This window comes from Ochlerotatus camptorhynchus, unplaced genomic scaffold (assembly GCF_037179485.1).
Source record: "Ochlerotatus camptorhynchus isolate MF236.1 unplaced genomic scaffold, CSIRO-AGI_Acam_v1.1 ptg000220l, whole genome shotgun sequence".
Classification (NCBI taxonomy): domain Eukaryota; kingdom Metazoa; phylum Arthropoda; class Insecta; order Diptera; family Culicidae; genus Ochlerotatus; species Ochlerotatus camptorhynchus.
The window spans coordinates 149,232-168,489 of NW_027040710.1; the positions used below are offsets into that span (position 1 = coordinate 149,232).

At 41.0% G+C, this 19,258-nt stretch overlaps 1 protein-coding gene across 1 annotated transcript in view; it reads right to left on the bottom strand.

Annotated features, from left to right (window-relative positions):
- CngA (Cyclic nucleotide-gated ion channel subunit A) overlaps positions 1-19,258 on the bottom strand; it is a 243,301-nt gene that overhangs the window by 27,136 nt on the left and 196,907 nt on the right. Inside the window, exons 5-11 of the mRNA XM_065224960.1 lie at positions 9,215-9,483; positions 8,881-9,151; positions 7,958-8,076; positions 7,576-7,770; positions 7,292-7,502; positions 7,078-7,218; positions 6,722-6,872 (exon numbers count right to left, since the gene is read on the bottom strand). Of these exons, the coding sequence (XP_065081032.1) occupies positions 6,722-6,872; positions 7,078-7,218; positions 7,292-7,502; positions 7,576-7,770; positions 7,958-8,076; positions 8,881-9,151; positions 9,215-9,483 (1,357 nt within the window). The remainder of the gene's footprint in view (positions 1-6,721; positions 6,873-7,077; positions 7,219-7,291; positions 7,503-7,575; positions 7,771-7,957; positions 8,077-8,880; positions 9,152-9,214; positions 9,484-19,258) is intronic.

Below are 19,258 nucleotides of genomic sequence, written 5' to 3' on the forward strand. Positions count from 1 at the left end.
AAGTCAATTATGTATTTGGTAGGGTTAACTACCCCATTTACGGCCTATTAAGCACAACCCACACTTAATCTTCCTTAATCTAGCGCAGTTTAGCACCAAACGGAATGTGATTATTACTGATTACTGATTCCAAATTTATTTACCTTTCCGTACGTACCGTAAGATTTGATAAAGAGAAACCAATCGTTGAGATATTGTCAAAAGTCTAACACTTCTTCTTGACGCCAAACTCGGCCTACGGATTCTAAACTCGGCCTAACGCATTGAAACGCCATTTAAACGGCAATAAATTCACTTCGACCTATCGGATGAAGATAAAAATTGATTCGGTCGGAGCGCTTCTTTTGTTTTTGGGAATAATGGGTGCAAACCTTCATATCACGTGTTCTCATTGACTTCGTTCGGTAGCTTATTAACTAAAGTATCGTACCAAACGCATAATTGACTTGTGAACTCTGAAATCATGCATTTATTTGATATTTGCTGCTCGATAGGCCCAAAATGGGCGATTAGGCCGAAGTAGTTCTCTACCCTACGATACTTCAGTTCAAAAGTTACAAAACGAAGTCACTGAGACCGTGAATGACAAAAGAAGCGCTCCGACCGAATAAATTTTTATCTTCATCCGATAGGCCGAAATGAATACAATGGCGTTTCTTTGCGTTAGGCTGAGTTTTGAATCCGTAGGCCGAGTTTAGGGTCAAGAAGCAGTGTTGTATTTTTAACAATATCTCAACAATTTGTTACTAAATTGTTGTTAATAAATTTAAAAGTCATCTGCAGTGAAAACATTCCATTTTGTGAAAAAAAAAAATCCACTCGAAAAATAGAGGCAAACAGCGGGTTGTGCTAAGTAGGCCCAACATTAGATCTTAGCCCTGTTCCTAAAACTTAGCGTTGAAATCAAATCACATTTCAAATGCAGTCAACTCTTATATATTCTCAGTAACTCGAAATCTTTTTCTGACTCGTTGTTTATTTGATTATCTACACAAAAAGTGGTTCTGAACGTGTTTCGCAGTTGGGTGTAGTGAAATTCGTGCATTCCCGTTGATTTTTAGTGGAAATTCCGAATCACAACATTGCTCACCGAGATCCTTGTTTGCTTTCGCGAGAGCGGCGTTTATTGGATCCGTTTCTTTGCACGGGTGTGTTATTGTGTACTGGTGATTTTCATTGCCTACCGGGAGGCCGGTTCACCGGTGTTCGGATGTTACGCTTTCGGCGAGTAGTTCTATCGAGAGTCTCGTCACCGTGTGCGAGTTTGAACACGGTCCGGTTGGTAAATTAGCTGGGGAAAGTGCTGATAATGTGTCCGCCGCGAGTTTTGGTGGTTTACTGGTACGGTTTATAAACGGATGGTGTTGTTGGAAGGGAATTTTATTGAAATAGGGGAAATGTCTCTAATGTTGGCCTATGGATCTAAGATTGGGCCCATCGCTTTAAATCTGCTATTTTCAATTTTATCTAGATGAACGCGTTATTGGGACGTTACTAATAGATATTTTTGGTTGCTATTGAAAATTTAGTCGACTGCTGAATTTATGTATGGGCCCAAATTAGGGAAACATAGGCCGACATTACCTGCATTTCCCCTATGAATCATTTTGAGAAATTCATCCCAACTAGTATGCACGGGGCCTCAGATAGCCCAAGAAATTATTGAGACGCCCGAAGACTGAAGCCAAAAGTTCCAATCGAACCGTCAAACGCGGTTCCAATCGAGCAATGTAAATAAACACGAGCGCTTCACGAGGAAAGCGTGAGGAGTATTGAGATTGCGGATGAAATGTAATTTTTGAGATTTAAATAATTATAATTAAGTTTGCGTATGAAAAGTGCTATTGGATGCTCTTTGACTTTTGGAATACAAATAAAACACAATTAAAATATTTTGAATTTTTTTTTTTGATTTACATCTTGACAAATATATTTTCAAAAAAATACAAAGCCGCCGATCGATTGTCAAGTTTTTAATCACTGGATTTGTATGGCTGATGAATACAAAGTGAGAACATTTTGAACATATCATCTAGTTATACATAGCATCATCAAGGTAGCTAACCGGGCTGGAATATTATTGTTATTCACCAGCTATATTCTCGTTATCTTCTCACGAAATAAACGTTCCAATGCGATGAAAAACATATACACAGGCCCTGTTATGTTGATCAAGGCGTTTCCAAAGTAATCTTTCAAGATAGTGAATTTGGGGAAAATGTCTAAAATCGCAACAGCTGAACGTTCGGTAAGCAGTTCGGTGATTTTGCACAGATTTCCTGTAATTTTTAATTTTTTTTTCCTGTAAGTGAGTTCCACTCACTTCGCTATGAAAAGTGTTTTTCGGAATTATGGAATCATTGGATGCTCTTCTTGTTTCTGACAAGCACAAACTATCATAATATATTATGATAGTTTGTACTTGTCAGAAACAAGAAGAGGTTGTAAACTAAGTGTTTGACAAATAAAACCTGCCATTATTGCTTTCAGTGCGTCACAATCAGCGAATTTATGGCTCGTGAGCTTTCACTCAGAGTTCACATGGAAACACATTTGAACAGCATGGATGAACTGATTGATAAGCTCTGTGCTGCTGGTCAAAATCTGGGAGAAACACTGCATATCGCTATAATTTTCCGGAGTGTGCCAACTTCGTACCGCAGCTTGGTGCAGAGCCTCCAGAGCCGGGCAGATGCGGATTGGACTGTGACATTGGTGAAGACACGGCTGCTCGATGAGTATCACCAGCACCGAGAACGGGACGAATCGCTGTGAAACTGAACGTCAGTTAAAAAAGAGAGTGAAAGCGAAGAGCCGGTGCAAAAGTTCTCGTCTGCTGGTCTTTCGCCAGTGTCGAAGATTGTTCGCCCAAGACTGGACGAACGGTAGCTGGTGGCCGTGATCGGTTCCTGGGGAAAGCACTAGACGCGAACCTCCTCCCAGATGACCATGGCAATGCAGGAAGTATTACAACGAATGTAATTGCTATTAGATATTTTTGCAAACAGTGACAGATAGCAGACATGAAGGTCAAGTGCAGGTGCCGGGCAAAGGTGTTATATCCTAGACAAATGGTAAGTTACAAATTCTCTGTTGTCGTTGTCGTAGGCGCCGTCGTATTCGCCGTAGTAGTCGCCGTAGGCAGTACCATTAGTATATCTAAAATTAACCATCAACCGCTGAAACTAAATGAATTCTCGCGTATTTCTGATTTTCATTACATACCAAGTGAAATTCGAGAACGTAAATTCATTTGAATAGCTTGTTTAACCAGGGCTTAAACAATCGTCACGTCGGTCATAGCTTATTATGATTACCTGAATCATGCGTAAAGAGCAAATTGACATAAGGAACGTCGCGTGAAAGTGGATCTTAATGAAGGCCTAAGTACTCTTTCGTAGCTTTTAGTTTTAGGATTTGAAAGGTCGTTGGTTGCAATGGCTTGCGCGGTCCTAGGTCTTTCATATTAAAAATGTATGGTAAGATCGCTTGTTTAACGTGTATTTTGTAAAACTTTTCGTTGTCGTCGGTGCCGGGTTTGAATAGTTATAACAATTTGAGTAACGGTATAAAGTGATATCAGGGGTTCGGTGGCCTTAGACCAACCGTTTTTGCTTACTGAGCAGAACATCATGAGTCTAATCTCAAGCCCATCCACATTCAAGGTTCACCACCTCTAAATGACAACGAAAAAGGCTCATTGTTACATAATTAGTCCCAATCATCATTTTCCGCATGGGAAAACTTGTCCCCGAACGATTATTAAAAATAAGCTCCACCCTAATAAGGGGCCTTTGTAGATGTTCAAGGAACATTACAACGATTTTCCGCCTCTCGAGTTTTTGTGTGGCAAATGCCACCTTCGCGACCTGTAAAACACGGTGCTGCTCATCGTGCGATAAAGCGCATATATATATTCAGCATACCACATCAACTAGGTAATACACTATTTAAAACAACATTATTTTTTTAATACTTCATTAGTTGGACGCATCTTTATTTTAGGCAGATTTATATTTTGAAGGTGCAGGTTTGGGTGCGACTACTTAGCTCTGACTATAGTCGCTATATTCATAAGGCTTGTACTCGAAAAAAAAATGCACCATTTTTATCCGTATGTAACTTTTTTATCCGTGGGTAAAAATTGATGAAAATCTGGTATATAACTAGTTTGGAGTGAATTGTTTACATGTGCAACATTTCATAACTATCGGTTCAGTGGTTATTGAGATGTCATCGAAACAAGAAGAAAATCGTCGGAGAATTTTGCACGCCATCATGGAAAATCCGACTGCAACCATGAGATGGATTGGAAGACAACTGGGAATCACCCATACATCTGTGTCTCGGGTGGTAAAATCGTTTAAGGAGTCCCAGACGACCAAGCGGCGGGCTGGAAGTGGAAGAAAATCGTAGACAGCTGACCCTGTGAAGGCCCGGAAGGTGTTGGATTATTTCAAGCGTAATCCGAACCTTTCGATTCGCGGTGCGGCTCTGAAGGCAAAGTGTTCCGCCTGGTTCGTTCAGCAAACCATGAAATGAGCTGGGCTTCGTGTATTCAAGGTCCGGAAGGCACCGAACCGGCGTGATCAACAAAACACGGCGACCAAATCCCGCTCAAGGAAGCTGTATCGAGAGTGGTTAACGAAACCGATGTGTGTGGTTATGGATGACGAAACCTACATCAAGGCAGACGCAAAGCAGATACCGGGGCAGGAGTTCTACGTTGCCAAATCACGGTTTGATGTTCCGGAAGACATAAGGAAGAAGAAAGTGGATAAATTCGCCAAAAAATACTTGCTCTGGCCAAATGCCAATGCGGTAAACTGAGTAAACCGTACATCACAATGGGTACCATCAACAGTGAAATTTACCACACCGAGTGCCTCCAGAAGCGTCTCTTGCCCTTTCTGCGGTCCCACGGAGGCGAGACATTATTTTGGCCGGACCTGGCATCATGCCATTACGCGCGATCGACGTTGGATTGGTACAGAGACAATAACGTTGTTTTTGTACCAAAAACCGCCGGTGGAAAGATTTTGGGCCATAATGAAGGCCAAAGTTCGAAAATCGTCCAAGGTGCTTAAGAACGAGCTGGAGTTGAAGAAAGAATGGATGAAAGTGACCAAAAAGGTCGGCTCCCCCATTGCACAAAATGTAATGAGGGGTCTTAAGGGAAAGGTGCGGGCTTTCAGCGATGGAAAAGAAATTGAATAAATGTATTAGTTCATTCCCTGAAAGTTTCAAGAAAATCCGACTTAAAATAAATTTTTGGCGAACACTTTTGTCTGGTGCATTTTTTTAGAGTACAGGCCTTAGTCTGGCGGATAGAATCTCGGGAACCTTTTTTTTTTTCTTTATTAGAGAGATTTTTAGCCATAGGCTAGTTCATCTCTTATCTCGGGAACCATTTGAGCTGTAAAATAGTGGAACTAATCGAGCAAATCACGACCAACAACAGAAAAGAGCACATCAGCTATTGCGAACAAAATTTCGGAAATCGTTTTCTCGTGACTTAAGGCTCGCCTACACAAACTAACACCATCTTTAGGTTGTGGAAAGTTTCCCCTATCCGATGATACTGGTAATTTAGCATCGACTGGCGAGGAAAGAATAATCAACGTTTATAGTACCTTTTCAGTACCTTTTAGTACCCGATTTTTGATATATCCAAATTCTATCCGCCAGACTATGAATATAGCGACGATAGTCAAATGAGGTTAATTTTCCTACCTGTTTTGAATAATAAAAAGAAGTCCACTGTAAAATGTGTTAGTAGTGCAAGCATACTTAGGTAAACTTGTGAAATTTAAATCCCCTCGACCGTTTCGAAGCTCGAAATTGCAGTTCCTAAAGAAAGACCCTTCAACGCTTCAGCACAAGTTCGATGACGTTGACAAACGTGACCAGGGCAGCAATGTGCTCCAGGAACCGGAAGGAACACCAAGAGATGAGCTGAAATAGTTGGATTTTTTTTTGTTATCCTTGGATTTCAGTTCCGAACGAGTGCAGTCACGTTTCCCTAGAGGACCACGATGGGAAGGGGGGTAAACGCAGTGCAAGTAAAGCAGTAACTGCAATGAGTAGTGCAGCCACCATGGGATGATGCTTAATGGTGCTATTTAAGAGTACGAGCTAAATACGAAAGAATAAGAAGGAACCGTTTCACTTGGGAGCAGTTGGACGATTAAAATGCTTCGCGCAAAGTGCTACAGTTTCTGAAACCCGTAACGGGATGTCTGGAAATCCTAAGGTGAGTTGGTTCCATCGAGTGGAATGCTACAAATGGAGAGAAATGAAATTTTATTGGTGGAATACACACAGGTTCATGCAATGGACTGGGGTAGTGGAGAAACGTTTGCGGTTGCATTTACGGTAGGTACACACCACTTCAGGTGCGGGACGGAATTGCAATGGACGGTAATTATGGACACGTGTATAGCAGTGGGAAATTGACCACTGAACTGCGAAATGGATTTCCTTTGTTGATTGTTCCTATTGTGGGATGACTACTTAAGGAAAATGCTGAGATATTGAGATAGATTGCGCTCCATGGAACCATTAGCAAGGACGAATAATATTTAAGAATCGAATATAATGCGATTATCCACCAGGAAAGTTTTCGCTTAATGCACTATCAACAAGTTGAAGAACCATGTAAACACACAGAATCCAATTTTCCAGCAGAATAATTTTCCTTCTTCTTGGTTATCCTACTCACCTTTCCTCCAGTTTGGATATCCGCTGTTTTAGCTTCGCCTGACTGGCCGAGTATTCAGCTAGAAGTCGTGCCAACCGGAGGTTCAGGTTCTCTACCGTTTGCTCCAGTTTGGCTACCCCACTTTCCAGCGTGTCCTGTTGGTGCTGGGCGCCTGTTGATTGTTAATTAAATTTTCACTTTAATCTCAGCATCTGTTACTTTTTTCATGCTCATCGTTCGTTACAAGCAAACGAACGGGGTAAAATTGTTGCTCAAACAGAAAAGCTCCGATACTAGGGATGCTAGAGTTTCCGAGCCATTTTTCATTCGTTCTGCTTGCGACGGGCAACCCTGAGGCATTGGGCGAGAATACTTACTGGCAAAAACTGCCTCGTCCAGTAGGCCATCCTTACGCAATAATTGACACCCACGTTCCGTTAGCGACGCCCGCGCTTCCGGATAGTCAGCCAAAGTTTCCCACAGGTCACGTTTCGCCAGACAGAACAGATCCGAATAACCTTTGGAAAGGAAAAAAAAAAAGTGTATTAATTATCACCCTCGCCTTTGACGGAATCCACAGCAAGGCCTTACCAATTGACCGCACGTTCGCCGTCCGTCGGTTTCCGGTTCGATTACCGGCGATTTCGAGCACCGAAACTTCCCCAAATACCGATCCGGCCCCGAGCGTGGCTAGCACCAAAATTCCATCGTCCCCCACCACCGACAGGCTGCCCCGCTTGACGATGTACATCTCCTTCCCCACGTCGCCCTTCCGACAGATGTAGTCACCGGGACTGAAAACCTGTAATTTCGAGTAAATCACAATCTCATAGTTCACAGTCGTCAGCCAGAGTGGTACTATAGCGCAGACAGACCTGTAATTTCAGCTTCAGCACCAACGCTTCCAGCAGGCCCGGTTCGCAGTCCTGAAAAATGCGCACTTGCTTCAGGGTGTCCATGTGCACCCGGATGGCAATTTCGGCCTTCAGTTTGTCCGGCAGTGCCGCCAGGACCCGTTCCTCGTCCAGGGCGCCACTTTGTGCCCACGTGTACGCAAACCAGCGGATGACCTGCAAAGGAAAGGTGGACATTTTTATTTGGTGCAGGTATTAGACGTATGGGGAGTAATTTTAAGTTATTTCAGATGGATTGAATTATGACTCTAAATTTTAAATTCGTCGAATTTCAGATGAGTATTGTTCAATTGGTTCAATCTTATCGGGTTATTTCCTATTGGTTTATTTTAAATTAACTTACCCTTGCTTCCAGCTCTCCTCCAACTTTTCGGAAAGCCATGTATTGCTTTACACCGTCCATTCGATTCTGAAACTCTACCCGAGTGACGTTCATATTGGAGATCATTGAACCGATGTTACCTGGAATTTGAAATGAGATAAACAATTAACACCACCAAATAAACAAAAAAGAGAAAACAGTCGGTTTCTGCTTGGAATTTGCACCAGAAGTAAATTCAATCAGTCTTAAATGCATTCCACGGTTTCCCATCAAGGATATGATATCCTGAGAGTGGAAAATTTAGTCAATCCGATATGAGACCGCACATTTGATAGGTTCGGTTTGTTTTGTCCGCGTGCTCTTCACCATTAGACTGGTATCACATTTACTCATACTGTTGAAAAATCCGTCAATATCCGATATTTGTCCGCATCCGGATTATGTAGATTAAATTTAAGCGCGGTTGATTGGCATCTTTGTCACTTTTAAGCCAACGAGTTTTCATAGCTTTCACTGGCAAATGTGATGGATGACCTCCAACGATTATCCAACCTACCACGGCTAGCACCTTGCTATCCCATTGTGTGCATCCCAGCGAATATCCTGCACGGCGACGGTGGAAACAACGAAATGCTTTTATGGAGGAAATAATCGGATCAAATGACCAAGAATGGGATCTCCTTTATGGGTCCGCCATACGTGAGGACTGCACGATTGTGAAATTGTTTCTTAACCGACGATGGCGATGTTTCGTTTTACAGTCGCCCTTGGAAATGCGATTATTGTAATCCAATTCTTAGCCATTAATGTTTGTGAGCTACGTCGGTGATACAAATGTGGCTTTTTTTTTCGTCGTTCGAGAGGTAATGAAGTAATGAAAAGTTATGGAGCGGTATATTATGGGTACTAAAATGATTTCCAAGACAATCCAAATCACAACTTACCGACAATGGTGGCGAAGATTAGCACCCCGGCGAGGAAGTCTGCCACCACAAACAGATACTCGGCGTCGTTTTCGGGCGTGGGTGTCTCGCCGATGGTGGTCAACGTCAGCGTGGACCAGTAGAAGCTGTAGATGTACTGCCGGGACAGGGTTAGATTTTTCGCTCCGTTGATGTTGTACACCCAGTTGTCGGTGCTGAAACCCAGTGCGTAGCTTATTGCAAAGTAAAGACACGCATTCCAATGAATTAGTACTAAGATAGCTAAAACGACCTAAATGGTAGAAGGGGGTAATTAATACTGCGTCAGCGACTGCAAAGTAAACCGGAAACTCACCTTACATATCCTAAACGCGTTTGGGTAACCGGTGGCCGTTTCGGTCCGGTCGAACCATTCCCACATTCTTGGAAGACGCAGTAACCTATTAATTCTAACTATGATTGGACAGGGAAGCCGGGTCGCTGCACAGGAACTCGGCGCCCACCAGATGTAGGCCAGATCGGTGGGCAGCATCGATACCACGTCCAGCCACCAGCGCTGCTTGGAGAAGTAGTGTCTCCGCAGTTTGGACGCGTCACGTACCAGCAGACCCTGCTCCAGGTACCCTGTGGAGGAAAAAAAACGAACGGAAGAAAAATCCATCAAGATTAAAAGCCGTCGAGTTCGGAACAAGTGAATTAAATTGTCGCAGCAGGAGAACGATGCTGCTGGGGCACGTACGCAACGCAGGTCGTCAATGAATGGTAGATTGACCGGTTGTTGTTTTTGCCTTACTGGTGCTGTTGTAGCTGGCAAGAAGCAGCGTGAAGAATTGATGAATAATTAATGGGCCGGGATGGGGAAAAGATGAAAACAAATCTCATCAATTAGAAGGGAGAGCGAAAGGCAAATTAATGTTCGCTCTTCTTAGGGACTGGAGGTGGGATCAGTTTCCACAGTCGCCGGGACGCGGTGACGGATGGTACGTGGACGGACTTCGGGGATGCTAATTAAAATAGAATTTTGCTCTTTGGGTTATTTTTTTTTCTGCTTGAACAGTTGCGCAGGTCTTGGGTCTAATTTCACGGTTGATTAAATATTTACAAGTACGGTGTAAATTAATGGGGTTCTTTTATTAGTTGTGTAGAAATGTTTGTGAATATTATAGTTGGTCATTAAAAATCCTTTAAAAATGTGCACATTAATTCACATGAATGATTAAAAAAAATAACAGTTTGTGTTAAAGTTACAGAGCCGTACTTAGGATGTTTGTTTAGGTAGGCAGGGTTGCTTCCTTTCACTTGCTATAAACAAATATTATTCGGAATTATGCAATCATTAGATGCAATAATGATATTTTGTACTTGTAAGTAACAAGAAGAAATAGTAAAGTATGTGTTTGACTCATAAAACCTGTGAATTTCGCTTTGAGAGCGTCACAATTAACGATCTTATGATTCGTGAGTGTTCACTCAGAGTGAGCGCTCACGAGTCGTAAAATCGCTGATTGACAGACAGACAGATTTTATGTGTCAAACATATACTTCATGACCTCTTCTTGTAACTTACAAGTACTAATTAGTATTGATGTAGATGATTTCATAGTTCCAAAAAATACATATTTTATAGCAAGTGAGTGGAAGTAACCCTGGGTGGAGATCTTTTAGCGCTGCTCCTTCTGGTTCCTTCACTTTTACGATGCCCTCATCACATTCCCTAAAAGTAGTCTTACGTTGCGTTGCGACTGTAATGGAGTAAATCGTAGATTGCATGCTGGCAACTGTCTATATATACTTTAACGTTCTTATTATGATCTTCGCCGTAACGGGGAAAGGAACGATATTGTTGATGTAACGTCTATTTAACTGGAAACCAGCTACTCACCGACGCCCCCATAGATGCTACGGATTTTTAACGCTTAAGCAGACGATGCGACCATAATAATTGGTTTGTTTTGGAGGAGCTTGGGAATAAACCCACGATCTTCTACTCAGTAAGCAAAAGCAGCAGCCGCCAAGCTATCTGAGTTTCACAAATTTTAATTCCAGTCCTATTTAAAATAAAATATAAACAAAAAATGATCAAATTTACTCCAGCCATGAGCATGAGCATGAGCATTGACGACCATACATTTCAGTAGTTGCTACTCCGTGATTGACCAGATTGAGCAAAATTTGTACAAAGAACCATATGAATGGAGCTTAGGACTAGCAATCCATTCTCAGTGTACAAAATCCTGAGAATCCTTATTTTTGAGGTCAATAACGGCGCCTGCCACGTCCTTGCGGTCGTCGGGGAGGGAAAGGATTGTTATTTCAGCAACCGTTGTTACTAGATACCGAGTATATTTACCTCTGCATCTCCACGGTTGTCACGGGAAGGACGTTTTTGTAAGTGGGAAGGGTAAGTTAGATCTCGATACACACTGGAAAGTGATGCGATCTTAAAGCCTGTTAAGTAAATGACACGACCCTATCAACTCAGTAATGTATGTAGGTATGTAATGCCACCGTGCCTCTTACATCACAACAAGCTACGACCGACGATCGTTCATTATCGGTCACAAGAAGCTATTACAATGAAATGAAATCCTCCAAAGTAGTTAACAATGTCTTCCGAACCGGATCAGCCGTATGTCACATTGGTCTAAACATACTTATTACTTTTCTGAATGATAGATTAACTAAGTAATGTAATGAGGCTTGGGTTTTAACCCATGATCTTCTACTCATTAAGCAAAAACAGTTGCTCTATAGCCTCCGTGCCCCTTACATTACCACAATCTACGACCGACTTAACAAAAAGCTATTCAAAAGAAGCGACGTCTCTGAAAGCAACCACCAATGTCTTCCAAACTGGATCACGCATACACCCTTTCCGAAACTCATGGTTTAAACAATTCAACTATTGGTTATGAACAGGGTTGCTTCCACTCACTTGCTATAAAAAAATATTTTTCGGAATTATGCAATCATTAGATGTTATAATGATATGTTGTACTAGTAAGTAACAAGAAGAGGGTGTAAAGTGTGTGTTTGACTCATAAAACCTGTCAATTTCGCTTTCAGAGCGTCACAATCAGCGATCTTATGATTCGTGAGCGTTCACTCAGAGTGAGCGCTCACGAGTCATAAAATCGCTGATTGTGACACACTGAAAGCAATATTGACAGATTTTATGTGTCAAACATGTACTTCATGACCTCTTCTTGTAACTTACAAGTACTAATTAGCATTATACTATTTCATGATTTCATAATTCCGAGAAACATTTTTTTATAGCAAGTGAGTGGAAGTAACCCTGGTTATGAACTGTGCATTATGCTCTCGCAACCCAACGATGGCGGCTTATTATGTTGTGGGAGAGCTTGGGATTAAATCCATGATATTCTGCTCATTCAGCAAAACCGATCCCTCTAGGGTTATCGAGCATCTCAAAACCACAATATTGTGTGTGGCAGGATAATTTCTCAAAATGGGATTATACCATCTGTTCTCTGTTTATAGCCGTACGACTGTGCCCAATGATTTAACACATGGCGTCTCGTTATCCAGGATTCTCTCCTCAAGCCGCTGCCATAAAATACTATCTAAGTTACACACCTGTGTATAATTCTTATGGGCGGGGTTGCAGCGTGCTTATGAGCGGCGCGCTTCGACCGTCACCAAATGAGAATTTAACATATGCACGACAATAATATGATTGCGAAAAATTACTTCCATATGTTAAAATTTAATCGTTATGCATGAATGGAAGCAAACAACTTTTATAAGAAAGTCATTTTAACCCTCCGTTACTCCCGTCTCGAATGAACTAAATTCTCCTCTTACAACGACGGAACAGTTCAAAGAGACGTTAATAAACTTAGCCTTAGCCTCCGTTACTCGCGCTCGAGATGGGAAATGACAGGTGGGCAGGAACTCACGGTCTCCCAGTGTTGGTGAGTTCTTTGTCGCTAATGTTCACGAAAAGTTCACTATTTTGCCATACAGAAATTCAAAACAAAAATTTGTATCTGCGGATTTGGACAGTTTTTGACCTGTTTCATACGACGTCACTGCTGGTCACAAATGCCGTGCTAAACTGATTTCCTACGCAATTAATCAATCTTTGATGTGAATTTCGCTAATAAACACGAGGAGCATTTCTTATAGCAAAACTTGCCATAACAAAATGGGCGGTTCATTTTAGTAAACAAACTAACACTTCTTCCGACTGTGCCACCTCTCTTATTCGCCTAGACTCGCGCTGTTGTACTTTGTACAACACACATGAGTTTTCCATTGCCATTTTGTTGCTGAGTTACCAATCGATCTAAAAATAACGAGAATTCCTCAAAACATTTGTTTTGATATAAACAAGCTCAACTTCGATTACAATAAACACCTTAAAAATTCGGATAATAGGGTAAATGTAAATGGAAACCGTGTAAACTGTGACCATACTACGTAGGATTTGACTTAATTGATTACAACATGGAATATATCGAGATCCTGACCAGATAGACAGTTGTTCAGGAGATCATAGCCTTGTCACTGGGGGACAGTAGTTTAGAATTTTCTCACTACGTAGCGCTAGTATACATGTGAAATTATCGCATGTGATATACCTCGAGATCCTGACCAGATAGAAAGTTACTGTCTTTCACAAAGTTTTTCAGGAGGTCAAAGCCTATTGCTTGGTGCTCAATAGTTCAGAATTTGCTCACTGCGCGACGCTAGTATAACGTGAAATTGTCATATAAAATATCTCGAGTTCCCAACCAGATAAAAAGGTACTGTCTTCGGCATAGTTGTTCATGAGGTCAACGCAGGTGGACAGTAGTTCAGAGTTTTCTCACTTCGTGACGCAACTATACATGAGAAATTTTCGCATATAAAATATCTCTAGATCCTGACCAGATAGAAAGTAAATGTATTCGGCAAAGTTGTTCAGAAGGTCAAGATCTTTTTGTTGCGTGACAATAGTACATAATTTTCTCACTATGCAGCGCTAGTCTAAACGTGCCTTTCTCGCAAATTCAATAGCTCGAGATCTTGATCAGCTAGAAAGTTGCTATCTTCGGAAAAGTTGTTTAAGGGGTCAAGACTTTTTGGCTGGTAGACAGTAGTTAAGAATTTTCTCATCACGTGACGTTAGTATACATGTACACTTATCGCATATGCTATATCTCGAGATCCTGACAAGATAGAAAGCTACTGTCTACGACAAAGTTGTTCAGAAGGTCAAGGTCTTTTGGCTGGTGGACAGTAGTTCAAAATTTTCGCACTTCATGGTGCTAGTATACATGTGAAATTCTCACATATAAAATATCTCAACTTCATGATCAGGATATCACAAACTTTTTGCTCAAAGACAGTTGCTCAAAATTTTCTCAATATGTGCCGCTAGTGAAATGTGAAATTTTCGCCTGTGATATATCTCGAGATCCTGACCAGATAGAAAGTTACTGTCTTGAACAAAGTTATTCAGGAGGTTAAAGCCTATTTTTTGGTGCACAATGTTTCTGAATTTTCTCACTACACGGCGCTAGTATACACGTGAAATTTGCACGTATAAAAATCTCGAGATCCTGACCAAATAGAAAGTTACTGTCTTCGGCAAAGTTGTTCTGGAGGTCAAGGTCTTTTGGCTGGTGAACAGTAGATTAGAATTTTCTCACTGCGCTGTGCTAGTATACACGTGTAATCCTCATATATGCTACAGTTCGAGATCCCGAACAGCCAGAAGATTACTGTCTTCGGCAAAGTTGTTTAGGAGATCAAAGCTTTTTGGCTGGTGAACAGTAAATAGTTGAGAATATTTTCGGTATGCGGCGCTAGTGGGTATGTAAAATATTTGTATATGCTAAAGCATATATAGTTGAGAAATTTCTAATCTACTGTTCATGAGCCAAAAGATCTTTATCTCCTTAACACCTTTGCCGAATACAGTAAATTTCTAGCTGTTCAGGATCTCGAGATATTATATATGTGAAGATTTCACGTATATCCTAGCTCCACAAAGTGAGAAAATTATGTACTGTTGACCAACGAAAAAGTTTTGATCTCCTGGACAACTTTGCCGATGACAGTTTAGCAGGTCTCGAAATATTTCTAATGCGAGAATTGCACGTGTATACAAGCGCAATGATGTGAAAAAAAATCTGTCCACCAGCCAAAAGGCCTTGGCCACTTGAACAACTTTGCCGAAGACAGTAACATTCTATTTTGTCAGGATGTCGTGATATTTTATGTTTGAAAATTTCACGTATATACTAGCGCCGCTCAGGAAAGTATCAACTATTGTACACCAAGCAAGACAGTAACTTTCTATCTGGTCACGATCTCAAAACAAACCGCATGCGAGAATTTTACATGTATACTAGCGTTACGTAGTGAGAAAATTTTGAACTACTGTCCACTAGCGAAAAAGTTATGACCTCTTGAACAAATTTGTCGCCGACAGTAACTTTCTATCTGATCTGAATCTCGAGATATTTCACATGCGAGAATTTCACGTGTATACTAGCTTAGAAAATTCTCAACTATTGTGCACCAAGCAATAGGCATTGACCTCATGAACAACTTTTTTGAAGACAGTAATTTTCTACCTGTTCAGGATCTTGAGCTATAGCATACGCGAAAATTGTACGCGTTTACTAGCGCCACGTGATGAGAAAATTCTGGGCTACTAGTCTTGACCCCCTGAACAAGTTTGCCGAAAACAGTAACTTTCTATCTATGCAGGATCTCGAGCTATTGTATATGCGAGAATTGCATGTGTATACTAGCACCACGTAGTGAGAAAATTCTGAACAACTGTCCACCAACGAAAAGATCTTGACTTCCTGAACAACTTTGCCAAAGACATTTACTCTCTATCTGGTCAGAATCTAGTGATGTATCACATGCGAGAACTTATCATGTATACGAGAGCTACCTTGTGAAAATATTCTGAACTACTGTTTTTCAGCAAAAAGGTTATGATCTCCTGAACAGCTTTGCCGAGGACAGTAACTTTCTATCTGGTGAGGATGTCGAGATATTTTATATGAGAATTTCAGTGTATACTAGCGCCGCGTAGTCTACTGTCCACCAGCCAAAAAGTCGTAACCCCTTGAACAAGTTTGCTAAAGACAGCAACTTTATATCTGCTCAGGATCTCGAGCTATTGTATATGTGAAAATTGCACGTATATACTAGCGCCACGTAGTGAGAATTTTCTGAACTATTCCACCAACGAAAAGATCTAGTCGTCCTGAAAAACTTTGCCGAAGACAGTAACTTTTTATCTGGTAAGGATCTAGATATATTTTATGTATGCGTAAATTTTACATGTATAATAGCGCCTCCCTTAGCTCAGTCGGTAAATGCGCAGCTACAAAGCAAGACCATGCTGGAGGTGGCTGGGTTCAATTCCCGGTTCGGTCAAGGAATTTTTCGGGTTGGAAAATTTCTCGACTTCCCTGGGCCTAGAAGTATGATTGGACTTTGCCACACAATCATATCAATGCAAAAATGGTACAGGCAACGAAAGTTCTCAATTAATAACTGTGGAAGTGCATCTAGAATACTAAGTTGAGAGCACGCAATAAGCTAATATGCGATATGCAATAAGCTTGAAATGCGAAGAAGAAGAAGAAGAAGAAGAAGACTAGCGCCGTGAAGTAAGAAAACTCTGAACTACTGTCCACCAACGAAATGACCTTGACCTTCTGAACAACTTTGCCCAAGACAGTAACTTTCTATCTGGCCAGGATCTCGAGATATATCACATGCGATAATTTCACATGTATTCTAGCACTACGTAGTGAGAAAATTCTGAACTACTCTCCACCAGCGAAAAGGTTATGATCTCTAAAACAACTTTGCTGGAGTCAGTAACTTTCTATCTGATCATTTTCTATTAAATAAAACAGCAAAAAAGGTTATCTTCCATTTAATTAATGTTGGTATCCATGACAGATACGTATTTCGACTACAATGTGCAGTCTTTATCAGTGGCATTCTCACTAAAGAACTATCCCCTTTAAGTACTCATCCCTTGGGTAAAAAAGTCAAGATCATAGGTTTAAAAATGAAACTAAAATGTGTTGAATCGGAACCTAACTAACTAATAAAAACCAAAGATTCAAGTAAACTAACTTTTCCTTATTAGAGAGTTGTTTAGATTTTTTCTCCTTTAGTTTATATATTTTCTTCTTCGAGTTCCATTTGACGTTATTTCTGAACGCGAACGACTGCTTGATCAAACTTGCACCAGTTTTTTTTTTCTTTTCCTTTATTTAACGTCGGTCTCTGTTCCACAATCTAGTGCCAATCACCGACGGACATCGATTGCAATCCATTGACGGCAATCGAATGTGCAAGGCAGCTTCCACACCTGCGTAGGATATCGCACCCATTCAACATACGTGGGCCGGGACCAACGGTTTTATTACTTCCCTTCCGAAGGAAGACGTGACCAGAGATTTTTATGCCTCAGTAAAATCCCACCGACCTCAGCTGGGATTGAACCCAGACCCATCGGGGTGTTAGAAAGCAGTCACGCTTACCACTACACCACCGGCGCCGGCAAACTTGCACCAGTTGTTCTCTATAGAAGTTATAGAAGTGTAAACAAACCACTGTCAAAGATTTTCCATTTCCAACACTAGAGGCGTGCTAGCAGCGCGCGAGGGGCATACCAATGTACTTGTAGTCAGCCTTTAGATCTGCAAGAAATATAGTAGAACTTTCGGCAACTTTGTGGACATTCATGGAACTATATAGGAAGTTAGGAAACTCTATAGAAGTGCAACAGATTTGACAGAAATTCAGCTAACTTTGTAAACTTCATAGAACGTCAGCGAATTTTGTAGAACTTCAGCAAGTTTTGTATAAATTCAGAGAACTTTATAGAACTTCTTCAAACGTTGTTGAAAATAAGTGAACTGTAGATAATATTTACAAATTTTGCAGAAATTTTGCAAATTAAAAATATTCGAAATTTTGTTAACGTTGAAGATTTTTCTTCAACTACATAAGATATTTAAAATGTTAAGGGCTTTTCAGACATTCAGAGAACATCATAGAATTTCTGGAAAATTTGTAGAATCGTTATTAATTCAAGCTTCACTTAAAGTAGAAAAAGATTATTTAAATTTGGTAAACAGTTAGTCTAAATTTGGATCACATTGGCATTACGTTCTAAGTTTGTCAAAGTTGAATTTCTAAAAATTTTAGACGCAACTCATTGAAACATTGTTTAAACTGATTCCAAAATTTAGACAGTGTTCCCTAAAGAACAAAAACCGAAATCATGCCAAGTCAATATTAGCTACTTATAAAATCAATTATCTGAAGAAATTTCTTCAACTGATATGATGAAAAATTAGCTAATATGATGAGAAATGAGCTACTCTGTATGCTCTTTGTGGAGCTTTTTTTTTGCTTGACATAAAAGTACTTATTGTATTAAAATACTTGAAATGTGGTTTGCCTCAATTTAATAATCCAGGAGTGGTGAACTTGGGGCAAACATAAAATATGCTGGATCACCATTACGCCTCCATTACAAACACGCTGAAAATATCCCCGTTTGGGATGGTTTCTGGTTTACCTATTGCGTAAAGCACCAGCTAAAAGAAGTGTACGCACGAAAAACAAACCCTATTGGGCACCAATTTACTCAATCGCCAATACAAACTAGACTAATTCTTGCCATCGATCAAACTGTTCAGTATCTCCCATGTTTCGCCAGAACTTCGCAAAATCCCTCGAAGGCTCCATTTCAAATCCAATTTTAGAACATCAGACCCGTAATCACTTCAACACCCACGAGCGGCAAGATCCGAGAATGGGGCAAAAAGAAATCACAACGTCATTCCCGGGATCGATTTCCACCAATTCATAAATTGCCTTTCCCAAGCCGATATCTACTTGCCAGGCGAAATGACCTCTCCCAATTGGTTTATTCTTATCGTTCACATCGTCAGCATCATCACCATTGTCATTCATCTTCCATGATAATGATCCTCGGCAGCACTTGGCAACAGAACCACCAGTACAGCAACGGTGGAGAAAAATTGGATTAGGGTCGCACGGGGAAGGTAAAACCCCAGCTCACCGAATTTCACCCGAACCGGCCAAATTGGGATTCACCTTTACCCTCCTTTCTTCCTGATTTGAAAGCAGTTTTCCCGATTTGTTAGCTTTACGGTGCCGATTGTCCCACCCGGACACGTGTAGCCGATTTAAATCATCAGAGAAGAGGGGTTTGGCCACGGCGACAACACGGACACAAGTGGGAAATATGTACCGTCGTCAACAATGACGACGCACCCAGGAACTGAAATGCGTCTACATCGCTTCCTCTCGCAGATTGATGACAGTAATGGAAGGACATTGACGTGACACCAAATCTTGACGGTTTCGTCGT